The sequence below is a fragment of the Arvicola amphibius genome, chromosome 8 (assembly GCF_903992535.2).
Source record: "Arvicola amphibius chromosome 8, mArvAmp1.2, whole genome shotgun sequence".
Taxonomy (NCBI): domain Eukaryota; kingdom Metazoa; phylum Chordata; class Mammalia; order Rodentia; family Cricetidae; genus Arvicola; species Arvicola amphibius.
The window spans coordinates 36,698,790-36,712,389 of NC_052054.1; the positions used below are offsets into that span (position 1 = coordinate 36,698,790).

General features: G+C 38.6%; 1 protein-coding gene across 1 annotated transcript in view; it reads left to right on the forward strand.

Annotated features, from left to right (window-relative positions):
* Kiaa0408 (KIAA0408 ortholog) overlaps positions 1–13,600 on the forward strand; it is a 28,155-nt gene that overhangs the window by 3,902 nt on the left and 10,653 nt on the right. Inside the window, 1 exon segment of the mRNA XM_038339685.1 lies at positions 13,070–13,308. Within this exon segment, the coding sequence (XP_038195613.1) occupies positions 13,135–13,308 (174 nt within the window). The 5' untranslated portion in view covers positions 13,070–13,134.

The following is a 13,600-nucleotide window of genomic DNA, read 5'->3' on the forward strand; positions in this document are numbered from 1 at the left end:
CAGAGTGCAGCAGAGTCAGAATTCCCTGTGTCCAAGAGTGAGCATCATGCTGGTGAGCTGGAGAGAGAAGGGTGGCCTCAGAAAACTACCAATGAAGCGGCCTTTCTCTGATCTTCTTATAAGTTGAGGCTCTCCTGTGTGAACCTAGTACCTAGCATTAGGAAGAGAATGAGAAAGATGGTGCCCCAGACCTGTGAGGAGTCCCTAGTTCCCCCTTCTCCTCGGCATCTCCCTTCACTACCACAAACTCTTCCTCACTCATGCCTTTGACCTCATTGCTGCACTATTTTCGTTGCTTTGTTCAGCGAACAATTATTTTATTTTTGCTAATTTTAAATGATCAACATTGCAACATCTCACAGATGTTGAGACAAAGAATATTCTAGTCTCATGTTCAAAGCTGGGCTATTTAAATGTAATGCTGGAAATCATTTTGTAAAGCAAAATTTATTGAAAAGATTCCCTTCTATGGCATATTCCTGGGCCCAGGAACAAGAGTCTTTGTTAATTTAGCCTAGGTTTGAGAAAAACAGAAATCTGCTCGGTTATTTTTAAATAAAAATGATTGAAACTCATTAAATAATGAAAATTTTGGTGCCGATCCAGGAATGTGCAGTTTATGTGGATGGGCTGGGGATGTGGCTATTTAATTATCTGCCACTTAAGTTTGGAATGTCAGCCTGGCAGCTTAGCCTTAACCCCCAAAATCTATGCAGTGTTTTAGCTAAATTCTCATAGCACTACAGCCCAGTCTCACCTGGTGGAATCCGGTGCCCTAATTGATTGTAGGGAGTGAATAGAAAAAGGCGAAGGGTTAAATTGAAATGTGAGAAAAGTTGACTGTTGGTTAAAATAGTGAATTTTGGTACAATTAAAAAACAGTATCCACAAAGATGTCTCCTAGAGCCCTCATGACAAGTCAGAAGGGAGAATGAGATAAGCCGTTCTGTATCTGTTTGCCATCTGCTTTGGAGCAGGTGAGATGGTTCCTTACATATGTTGGTGGAACTAATGCCTTCTCAGTGTGTCCCAATATTCTCATGACACTTGTAAGACCTCAGAGAGAAACAACAGAAGAACAAGTCACGTTCCGTATGCCCTGCGACAAATGCAGTAGCTTCCTACATGCTTTTAAATAGTGCTTTTGTGTCACTAGTTAGGAGGTGGGAGGTAATGGTGGCTCCTTTTCATGATGGCCATTCTGAAAGGTTATAGAGTCATAGACTCAGATGATTCTTGCTATGTTCCTATACATTCCTTCCATGCCTTCTCTGCTTGAAAGTTTATGTCTGTCTGTCTGTCTGTCTGTCTACCTTTCTATCCATCCACATCTATTTATCTATCCACACACACACACACACACACATAAATATGCATAGATAGAGAGATACAGATATATATGTACATATAAGGTCTTTTGTATATTAATCCAAAAACTGAGTTCCATGTATAGTTTGTCATTCTTTTTCATGACTATCTATAGCTTTTGCTGTTATTTTCTAAAACATCTTCTGCCATTTCGTCTAGTATTAACTCCTGAACAGAAAAATGCCACACTTTTAAAATATATCAGTTATTTCGAATTTCCAAAGTAGAGTTTTTATATGGCATAATACCAAAACTAATTTATTCCGGACTTCGGTTGACCCCTCAGAATCTCAGCACTTTCATTTGGAGGTATATCTTCTACTGGGGTCAGGGCTACTGCACAGAGGCCCTTCCCATTGTTCTCAGTTGCTTGGATTTCTTCTTGAAGAAAAGCTACAGTGAGCAGGCAAAGGAGAGAGTTGGAGAGAAGCGAGCATCTCCCCAATCTGGGACATCAGAGTTTTGCTGTGAGAAGACACTATAAGAGATAAAGTTGTGCCTCTAATCACACTTTTGACTTTAGAAAGAATGAAATTGATTACAGAATTGCACCTTGTTTGAAATGACTGAGTTTTTAGGAATCAAGTCGATTCAAAATATTACAGTGGGTTTCAAATAACTGCATTGGAAAAGGCAAAGCTATTGGAATATGTTTGTGCAAATTATTTCAAAGGCATGAAGAACAGTATACTATAAGGATCAGACACGGAGTCTTTGGCAGGTTTACTAAGTTTACTAAGGTCATTCCTTGAATGACCTGTCTGAACCAGGCATGTCCTCCAAACTTTCTAGCAAAGAGAAGTGACTCAGGGTAGCCCTCTTGTGGTGAATACTGAACAGATAACTTTAGCAGAGTCCATTATTTTGTTTCTACAATCACAATAAGTCACAAATCTATAAATAATATGATGGAGATGCTAAAAACAAAATTGAAACTTAAAGGAAGGCCTTTTTCTAATTTTGAGTAGCACATATTTCTCAAATGTTGCTTGTTTTTTTACTCAGAATTCAGACCAACACTTAAAATCTGATAGTTAAAGGTGTTTCTTTGAACTATTTCTTATATCTGGAAGTGCCTATATAGAAGCTCCGTGGCAGATCTGCTTGGCTAAAATATCTATTGACATGTCACAAGAAGTAAGAATAGAGGGAACAGCCAGCATCCCATGACTCTAAGGGAAAACACCTAACACTGAAAAAACAGTGCACTTGATGAAATGTAATATTCTAAGTGTGTAACTTTGAAGGGAAAACTAGCCTTGATGTAGCTGTTCTGGCTTTTACTCAGAATCAGAGCCCCATATGCATCAGGGTCATTTTATTTTGTTAACACACACTTAAAACTCTGTCCTGTGATTCAGAGAACTTAAGACTACACTTGACTTGGGGGGGGGGAGCAAAAGCCTGGGCATCCACTCTTTATGATCAGATTGAAAAAAATCAAAATAGGGGAGTGTTCCAGCTTTCATGTGAAGTTCATTATAAATTTCTGAGCAGCGTGAGCTCTGGCTGGCTGTGACACTGAACTGAACCCCTGGGTGGAACACTGTCCTTAACTACGTGGGAGAGAAGGCTCCCACATCTGTCTGCTTGTTCATTTCCCAGATGTGAAGAGTCAAGCTGCAGACCCCATTTCTGGAACCCTTCTCCAGGTGACAGTTTCTGAAGTGCATGGACTTGTCTTGTTCTTCAAGTCCCCACAGTCTGAGCTGGGACATCCTGGGTTTTTTTTAAGTGAAATTTTAACTTAAATATATACCATTTCTCTCTTCCTTACAAACTAGAAATATAATTTAAGACTGAAGAGCTCTGCTGAACAACTGAGGTCATGTACCTTAAGAAATTGTACAAGGCAGACATTCTTTTGAAAGGAATAACTACTAACGCACATTACTTATATTGTGGCTTCTAATGTTAGCATGAAAGGAATGGTCTCATTCTTTCTTCCAAAGCCGTTCTGTGCTCCAGGCATTTTCAAGTTATTTCAAAAAAAAAAAAAAAACAGAAACACAGTGCCTTTACTATTAAATATGACTGAATGATAGAAGGAAGGAAAAAAGGCTATACAACCATAAACTCAGTCACTCCCCAGTCCTATAACAGCCAGAATTGTCCTGAGTCAAGGAGAGTAAATAAATAATTATTTTGGGAAGCGTAAAGGACATCCAGCAGGCAGAAAAACTATAGGTTGCTTCATGTCATGTTTAAAGCCATACTGTTGTGTCTATGCCCAGATTTTTTAAGATACAGTGCTAGAATTCTTATGTCTTTGAATTTTGGTACAGAATTTTTTTTTAGTAACTGAGGACCCAAGCCTCTTTAACATTTTATTTACTACTCATTTCATGTGCCCCCTCGTGTGTATGTGTGTGCATGTGTGCGTGCATGCATGTGTGTGTGTGCTTGCTCATGAGGGCACATGTATGCTACAGCATATGAGTAGAGGTCAGAGTACAACACTGAGAAGTCCGTTCTCACACTCCACCTTGTTGGCATGGGTTATCTAATTTTGGCTGCTATGCTGTGTATTATAGCTTCAGGACAATTCTTCTAACTCTGCCTCCCATCTCTCCATGGGAGTGCTAGGGTTACAGATTCATACCAACTCATCCAGGTTTTTACATTGATTTCAGAGATTTAACTAGGCCTGCTAGGCTTACATGGCTAACACTTTTACCCATGTAGCCATCTCCCTAGGCTCCAAGCCTTGATTACCAAAATAAACATTTAGCTATATGACTTTCATGTTATACTCGATTGAAAGGCTATTACCTCCCTTGATTCAACATAGAAGAAAACAGAATTTGACAAAGCCAGAAACCAACGTTTGTTTCTCCAGTCACAACCAATGGCCTTGTCCCTGATCTTGGTTCTTGTCTCTTGAATGGGTTAGAATTTTACATTTCAAGGCAATGCATTGGGAATGAGAGATCCCGGATTCTATTCCTGGCTTCATTAGTGTTGTGACCTTGAGCAGATGACTTCACATGAGAGCCTCTTCCTTCACTGTAAAATGAGAAGGTTAACTAGATGACTTCAGAGGATCATTTTGGCTCTAAATTCTGTAACTCTGGAAGCACCTGTTGGTGCCATTTATGTGTTCAGTATCTCCCTTAAACTTTTCCAAAATGTTCTAGTTTGTGGATAATGTACAAATGCTTTTAAATCCTTTTTATAATTTGCTGTTCTTTCTTAATAGAAGTTGGTGTTTCTCCATTTGCTTTTATTACAATATTTGTGTATATTTTGTTATACTTAGAAATTGGATTAGCAATTGTGAGTGTATAATTATTTCTAAAATGAGGGCAATAACTTGGGTGTGTTTCTTATTTTAAGATGAAATCAAGCACTCAAATGGCTTACAAATCAATCATCTGAACTACGCAATAGATCTCATGTTTTCCATAAAAATATCTCATTATTCTAACACCTACTTAAAAATGTCACCCGGCTTAATAAATAAAAGTATCACCATTACTGTGGAACTGAGGACACCATCATTAATCTTTTAAATTCATGGATTTTGTGTACAGAACAATACCTATTCATCTCAAAATGGAACTGTTTGGAAACTCCTGAAAGTTGTTTGGAACAGTTGTTGCCTTTCTATCCTATGAGTTAATTTCCATACCATGACAGAGAAAAAGAGAGGCAAAGACACACACACACACACACAGATCACACACAGATCACACACACACGCACATATATATATATATATATATATATATACACAAAATTATTCAACAGAAGGCTACTAGTCACATGGTTGTTCCGCTTGAAGTGAATGCTTGCTCAAAGTCTACATACAATACAATTACCTGACAAAAAGCTAATAAAAAGTACTACAAGTCCCTTTACCTGTTAAAAAAAAAAAAAAAAAAAAAAAAAAAAAACTACTACCTGTAGTCCCTTTTATTAGCACAGAAAGCGGGGCACTAAAAATAGCACTGGGAGAGACTGAAATCCAAAGCACAGCATAACTTCTGTAAGCCAGCCAGATGCTATCTGATAGAGATTTGGGAAGAGTCCTTTTTCTTTCTTTTATTTTGTTTTTGTTTGTGGGTTTATGTTTGTTTGTTGTTTGTTTGGAGAACAGGGTTACTTGGAGCCGAGGCTGGCCTGAATGTCCTCATTCTCTGAGATTGGCCTTGAACTCGTGATGTTCCTGCCTTCATCTCTGAAATTCTGGGACTCCTGGCTTATGCTTACCTGCCCAGATGTAAAGTCTTAAACTGATCTACAAAGAAGGCACAGAAACTGAGTGCTTTGAAATGAGAGTCCCCAGAAGCAATATTTGATAGTTCCAGGTGATGGTTCTGAGCAAAGTCCCTCCTTCATCCTCCTATTTGCCTTAGCACCAAGGCAAATGGGAGCAACTGTCTGTCCCTCCATGTATCCTCTTGCCTTATAACCTTCTGAAGTGTACATATGTGTGTGTATGTTTGTGTGTGTGTGTGTATGTTTGCTTGTTTGTTTAAGGCAGAGACAGAAGCTGTAGACTCACACAGTTAAACGATGACAGAAGAACTGAAACCTAGATCCTTGTGGCAAAATTCCAGGCTCCCCAAATAGGGAAAGTAGTTCCAAGTCTTACTCCCCCTCAAAGGCGTTTCTTGAGCTTTGTCAAGATGCTTTAGCTCGCTAAGCCACAGACATAAGTAAGATCAGGTTAATAATAACTGTAGAGACAGTTGCTAAGGGAAGTAAACTAACACAAAGATCCCCTTGGAGTCCTTAGCACAGAGCCTTGCAGAAAGCTGCTCACAATGAAAAACTGCTGTTCCTATTGTAACTAGTATGATTGTTGTTGCTGTTAGAATTATGAAGCCTGACTCTCTAACCACGGGCAAGCATTTCCTTCAGTTATTCTGCATGCATTAAAGTCCTACTATGGAGAAAAGAAGTCTAAGTATGAGCTGACCATGGTGACTTTTGACCATAATTCTGAGACTTGAACGGCTATGGCAGGGGTACTATACTAAGTTGAGACCAATCAGGGCTATGATAATGAGTTTCAGGCTACCCTGTGCTACAAAAATAAAACTTAATTTGTATAAATAAATTAGTGATAAAATTAAATAAGTTTATTTATGCTATGAGCAGATTAGCATTCTTAAATGGTTTAGCTACCTACGAGATGGTACCTGGAAATAGTCCAATAAAAAATACAAAATTATATAAAACTTCAGATAGTGTGGTATACAAATGGAAAGTTCAACATGAAGGTACAATCTTGTTACTTGAAATTTAGTGTAGATTATTTGTTGAATTTGCTTCAAAATTATCCTAGAGACACTGTCTAAATTAAACTATATATGTGTGTGTATACATATATATATATGTACATATATGGCCAAATATACATGTACACACTCTGAGACACACACACACCAAAGCCAACCAACCAACCAAACAGCAGAGATAGCCGTGAGGAGACAAAGTTGTCTTACATCTACAAGACAGGCCTGTTTGATCTGGTTTACAAAGCTTACTCTCAGCCTACTCTTATGGTTTCTCCCTATTTGGGTGGCAGCATGCTTCAGCTGGGGCCAAGTTTATGGTCATCTCACTGCTGATATTTCCCTTGCCCTCCCCTAATAAGAAGTATCACCTTTTCCCATGGGTTCTATTCTCTCTGTTTAAAAACATCACTATACTACAGATGCAGGCATAATGCTTTTGTAGAACCACAGAGATGCAAGGCATATAAATCAGACATTCAGTATATTTTCACATAATTTTTGACTCATGTTTGTGTGTGTATGTGTGTGTTTCAGATTCTTTTTCTCACTTCATTTGATATATTTTTCCACTTCATGCCAGGCCAGACTTACAAAGTTACTGAGGATTACTTCCTGTTACTAGCTAAGGGGAGAGAGAAGCTAGAGGAAGAGGATAGTTCTTGCGCCTAAGAAATGAGTTTACTTTCCAAATAAAAGAAATCTAAATATGTCCATTATCATCATGTGCCATTAACAAGCAGCTCTCTCTTGGCACGTTTGAAAATTCTGGGCTCCATTATAAAAGTTAAAAATGTCTTGGGCCTGGAGTTGTTTACCCAGAGTGCGAACACTGCTCTAAAGTTACAGAGCTCTGGTTGGAAGCGGGAACCTGAAGGCCGCCTCTAAGTCCCTGACGTCACAGTAGCCCCAGCTGCTATTGTGACACTGAGCAGAGTGGCCCTTTGATGGTGCAGTTTGCGAAGGGGCTTGTCAGAACCGCTGTGGGAATGCACGGACTCCGTTTTGAAAAGGAGTCATTGAGACAACTAGCTCTTGGTCCCGCTTCCTCCGTTGCTAGACTGATCACACAGAGACTGACCCGCCGCAGGATTGCCCCCCAAGTAAAAGAAGGTATGTTTTTTTTTTTTTTCTAGCGAATTTGAAAGCTAGACACTGATCATGGCAGGATACAGAGGGGCTGCAGTTGGTGCCTTTTAGACTATGGATGAGGTTTAAGTATCGCGGGATGTCAGCATCTTCCCGTGCTGATGGATGTCTGTGTATGGAATTTAGGACAGTGGGCAGGGTGCATAACGGACTCCACTGACTGAGGAAAAAGTTGTTCTGCTGCTGAGGGTGGATTTTGCAAGCCTGGACTGACAATACCATCCTCACCCTGAGACCGTGTTTCTCACTAATCCTCAGAGGTTCACAAAAACTTGGCTCAGCTCATTTATTAGAATGCAATTTGTGGCAGGATGAAATTAATTTTGTTATGTACAAAATAAAATTCACAGCCCCTGAGTTTGCTGTTATTTGAATTTTGCAATTAAAAAAATAGTTTAATCTAAGATGACTATTACACTTCTGAGTAAATGTTTATGCATAGTGAGCTCGGAGACACTGGAGTCTTTAAGAAATGACAACAGCATACCCTCTGCTCAAGGTTATTACTCTTAGATCTTTGCTTCCCCAAGACAAAGGTTGCTGTTTTTAATCAAGGCTTGTATTTTGCCAGTAAGGAAACTAAACTTGATGTGCCTATAGCTTTGATTGAAAGTATGAATAAAAAATCGGAAAGCCAAGAATAAATGATGATAATCAAATGAGAAAACAAAACTGATTTATTTGGTATTGATAAAGGCTGTATCTCTTTGGCCTTGCTAGAAAACGAGGAGCAGGCAGAAGTGGCAATGAACAGCAGTGAATTTCTTTTTCATTTTATCTTCTTAGAAAGTCAAGTTGGGAGGTCTCTGGATAGGTGCACTTTCTGATGAACAGCTCAAGAGAAATGGGATTCCTTAATTGTCTGAAATGGTATCTACCAGTGGTTGATAAGAACCTGGGAAATGAGATGCAGAGTTTTGGGGGACAAGTGGTGCTGTACTTTGAGGTCCAGGCATGGTGTTTTCTAGTCCTTCCAAATTCATCAGAGTCAAAGCACTGTCAGGCCAAATGATTTCTTCTAGGAATTGTGAAGTTGGCAGAATATGCTGTCTCTGCCCTTCCTTTCTGGAGTATGCATCCTCCTGTGTGTGCGAAGTACTTGAATCCTATGAAAAGCAATCTACTTAGAAAAGGAAGTAAAAGGTCACAGAACAAATATTCAGAGCAGACAGAAGTAGCGGTAGAGTAACCTCTCCACGTAGAGTTTACTTGGCTAAAATCCAGCTTTCAGTGGACAAGATGGAGTTTGAAAGGGTCATAATCGGGACACAGAAAGAACGGAGCATGCCTCAGGTAAAGAAGTGTGGCCATCACCAAACTGAGGCAGATCTGGGGGAGTGGGTGAAATGGCAGCAATACATCTTCTGCTCAAGGCTGTTACTTTTGATGTCTTTGCTTCTCCAAGCCAAAAGTTGTTTTTAGTCAGAGTTTGTATTTTATCATTTATCCCCTGTGAGACACTTTGGCGACTCTTAAATTTTGCTCCCTAACAGGGCTGAACCATCAGCTGAACCATTTTGCTTCCCATCAGCACACTTGCGCAACCACTCTCAGTCGTTCACAACCTTGGCTTCTGGAGAAGTAGGGTTAAAAGGGATTACACAATGCCAGTTTGGTGCTGCTGGGGGAGGGACTCATGTGTGACTAACAAATGCAGCTACCTCTGTCCTTCCACATTTCCTCCGTAAACTTCTATTCTGAATGAACTTGGGGAAAGCTGAAATAAAACAGAGAGCAAGGAAATATGAGAAAGAGGATGCAGAACGCAAAACATTCTTTCTTCTCTCCCCCATAGATGCCAGAATCCGAGGGAGGGAAAGAGTGACAGCTAAGAACAAAGAGAACTTTTATATTTGCTTCAGTGGAGAGAACTACATCTGAGCTTTTGAATGTGCTGATCCACTTGACCCTGAAACTTCTCATCACAGAACATGCTGTCCCTACAAAATGGACCCTTTAGCTTGGCATCTTAAAAACTTAATTGAGAATGATAGAAAAAAAAGAGTTTTATATATTTATTCAGCATTTTGCTAGCAACGAATGGTTTTGCACTACATACTTGGCTTGGCAAACAACCTTAAGAAAGTTGAAAAATACTGAGGCAAGACACAGTCAAAGGGAATAGAAAAGTTTCCACAGTTAGACTTGCTTCCAAGGAAGTAGAATTCAAAATAATCAGCTTTACTTTAGGAAGGGGGTTACATGGAAATGGGCGAAGGAAAGGATGAAGGGAAAGAGGGAATGAAACACAAGAGGGAAGAAATAATCACTTCTCAAGAATTCATTATGATAGCAGTAGTGTTTAGATTCTTACTACACATTCTCTCACTTGGTCACTTGCTTGTCAGAAAGTCTCTATGCCTACCCTCCAATAGTTTGTTTTTAGAGAACAATGCAATATCTCTTTCTGTGTTACAGTAGATATTTATATGTATATGAATACAAAACTGAGATGCTAGCAAAGCTAAGGAAATCCCTGTACAAAAAAAAATTGGCAAACATTGCTGTAAATAGACCTTTTGGTCAAGCCTTTTTGATATGAAACCATTCGTTTCCAACAGTAGCCATCACCTTTCACGAACTAGGTTTTCCTTTGGCTCTGGAAAGGGGAGGCTGTGTAGATAGATCAGCCCTGAAACACTAGCTCAGTTTGATGCTATGCAGGGAAGCTCAAAATCCAGGCCTTCACAACTGTCTTCTGGGCTGACATACTCCTATTATTAGGGACAAAACTGACATAGAGTATTTCTGGATGATCTTCTTGTAGATAAAAATAGAAGGGCTTTAAACTCTGAGGTGCCCATGGTTCAGAGGAATTAAAATGAAAGAAAAGTTGCACCCATTGGTACATGGCTGTAGTAAATCTTTGTGAGAACAATTTCGGAGTATTTGCAATTTTTAAACACAGTTGGGACAAACCATGGGATATCATAAAACCTTTTTTTCTATCTTGCCATTATCCCACCCCCTATGCATAATGTCTTTAGTTAAATTTATAGTTTCCTCTTGATGTCTCAGACCTCCCTAATTTTCCTAAGATGTCCCAGGGGCAATTCTTTATAGCCACTGAGATACTTTCAGGTCACAGTTTGTTACAGATAGCTTTGAAGCTGTCTCTCATTCTTAAAACAAGCCTGGTCTTGTTTCCTGGGAATGGGTTTTAGATGGGAATGGGTTTTAGTTGTATCAGTAGAAACAAAAGTCCAAATTCTGCAAATTCTTTACTATCTTTGTTTCGATAGATCTTCATGGCTTATAGGTGCGGAGAGTATCAAAAGCAAAACCAGTAATATTGGGGAAGAAAATGAGGTTAGAAACAGAGTGACTAATACAGGGTTCATGACAGCATGTTTGTAACTAAACTGGGAACTGTTCACTTCTCTTGACTGACTTGATAATGATACAGTGAGTGCCAAGAAAACATGCAAAAACTATCCAAGTGTCATTCGTAAATGCTTTTTGAGAAAATATAGATCTCAACATCAGTAGGGCTTTTTGTTTTTTGTTATGTTTTGTTTTGTTTTTGTTGGGTTTTTTTGCTTTTTTTTAAGAAGCAGAGCCTGCACAAAAGTTATGCTTTCAATTCAAGTCTATTACAATTTATTCCTATCTTGACTGGATAGGCCCGAGAAAAAAAAAAGTTATCTTTCATGGTCATCTAATATTCGGGGTGTGAAATATGCAGTTCTCTTTGGTGAATGCAAAATTGTTTTTTCTACATAATCATACAGACTTTATTCTGTCAGAAACACCACAACATTGACTATTGGTAGATTGGTGCATGAGTAACAGAAAGGTTAAAACAATATGGCCACGAGTTAGTAAGCTGGTAAATCATGGTTTTGGTTTTTGTTTGGTTTTCGTTTTCTCTTTTTGATGTGTGTGTGTGTGTGTGTGTGTGTGTGTGTGTGTGTGTGCATGCACACGTACTTGTATACATGTATGTTCTGGAGATCAGCTCAGGACCTTGACAAGCTAAACATGTGAGCCTGCTGAGTTACACATAACTGATGTGGGATTCCCCTCTGTATGCTCTAAATACCATTGTTTAATAAAGAAACTGTCTTGGGCCTGTGCAGAGCAGAATAGAGGTAGGTGGGAAAAAATGCTGGGAGAAAGGAGGTAGAGTCAGAGAGAAGCCATGGAGCTACTGCTGGAGACAGACATGTTGAAACCTTGCTGATAGGCTACAATCTTCATGGTAAAATATAAAATAGTGGATATGGGTTAATTCTAGATGTACGAGCTAGCTAGCAATATGCTTAAGTAATTGGCCAAGCAGTAATTTAATTAATTCAGTTTCTGTGTGGTTATTTCAGGAGTTTGGGCAGCCAGGAAACGAACAAGTGGCTTCACTACAACACATAACTCTATGGTCCTTACTGGCATAATTATTTTAAATAAAATCGTTTATTATTAATAAGCTTTTTTCTTCACTACAAACATTCATACTTTATTTTTATTAATAAGAATGTTCTTCAGATAAAATAAGAATTTTAAAGTCCAAAGTTTTTTTTTAATTTCTCAAATTGCTGTACATGTATAATACTATCTAAAGTTCATAATAATGCTATGAATAGCCTCACTTTAATATAAATAATCAACTTTTATAATAGAATTATATATATGGTATTTTAAGGTTAATTTTTAACTATGTGTATAGTGGGGATGGAGGATGTGTATGTATCAATGTAAGTGTCCACGGACTCAGAAAAAGGTGTTGGATTCCCTGAAGCTGGAATTACAGAGGATTATAAGTCGTCCAATAAGGGGGCTGAGAACCAAACATGGGTTCTCTGTAAGGGCAATATGCAATCTAAAGCTCTGAGCTAGCTTTCTAGTCCCTATTTCTGGTATTTTAAAATGTCTCATCGAACCCTAAATGTCCATTTCCTGAATGTTAGAAATCATGTCATTTTGGTCACTACTTAGTGTAACATAAGAAAGTTTTTCTTCAGTTTTTTATAGTTATAATTCTAGACATATAGACATATATAGTCCCAATGAAAGAAAAGAGTAGGTTTTAAAATGTGTCTCACAGAATAGTAATGATACTTGAGATCTTACTTGAAGAAGTAAAATAATGACCTTTTTCATTTTTAAGATTGGTATGGTTTCTTACTAAGACATGAGACTCCCACAGTGACTACCTGGCTTAGGGTCTTGGTACAGCCTTCCCACTTGACATGGGGGAGATCTTGCTTCTTTTGTGTTTAGTTTTCTGTAGTTTAATTATTATATTTGACGCTTGGCAAAATGATATTTCCAGAATTTGAGACTCTATCTTCTTGTATCTTTACTTTATAAAGGCAAGTGAGACCACTTCAATTCAAACACTTCCACACTTCCAAGAAGCAGTTAAGAGAAGGCAGAGATGAGCAGAAACCCTTTGGCTGACACTCACACAGTTGCCATGGACCTGCAAAAGCAGTGGGAGAACACAGAGACCAACTGGCATAAGGAAAAGATGGAGTTACTGGACCAGTTTGATAATGAAAGAAAAGAATGGGAAAGTCAGTGGAAGGTCATGCAGAAGAAGATCGAAGAGGTATGGCTTGATTTCATTTAAACATACTGTAAACTCCAATCTAAAAAAAAAATCCACTGATGTTCATTTTATATTGAGAACTACTTTAATTTCTCTTCTTCCTCCAAAGAAATAAATATCTCAACACATACATTAGATCAAAGTCAGTACAAACTCACCTAGTGGTGTCTCTGAGACTGCTTTTATTTTGTACCCTTATGTTAAAATGAAAATTTAGAAGTCGTTTTCAACTTTGTTTATGCTGTCAACTTTTTAATACAGCTCCTCATGTTGTGGTGAGCCCCCCCACCAA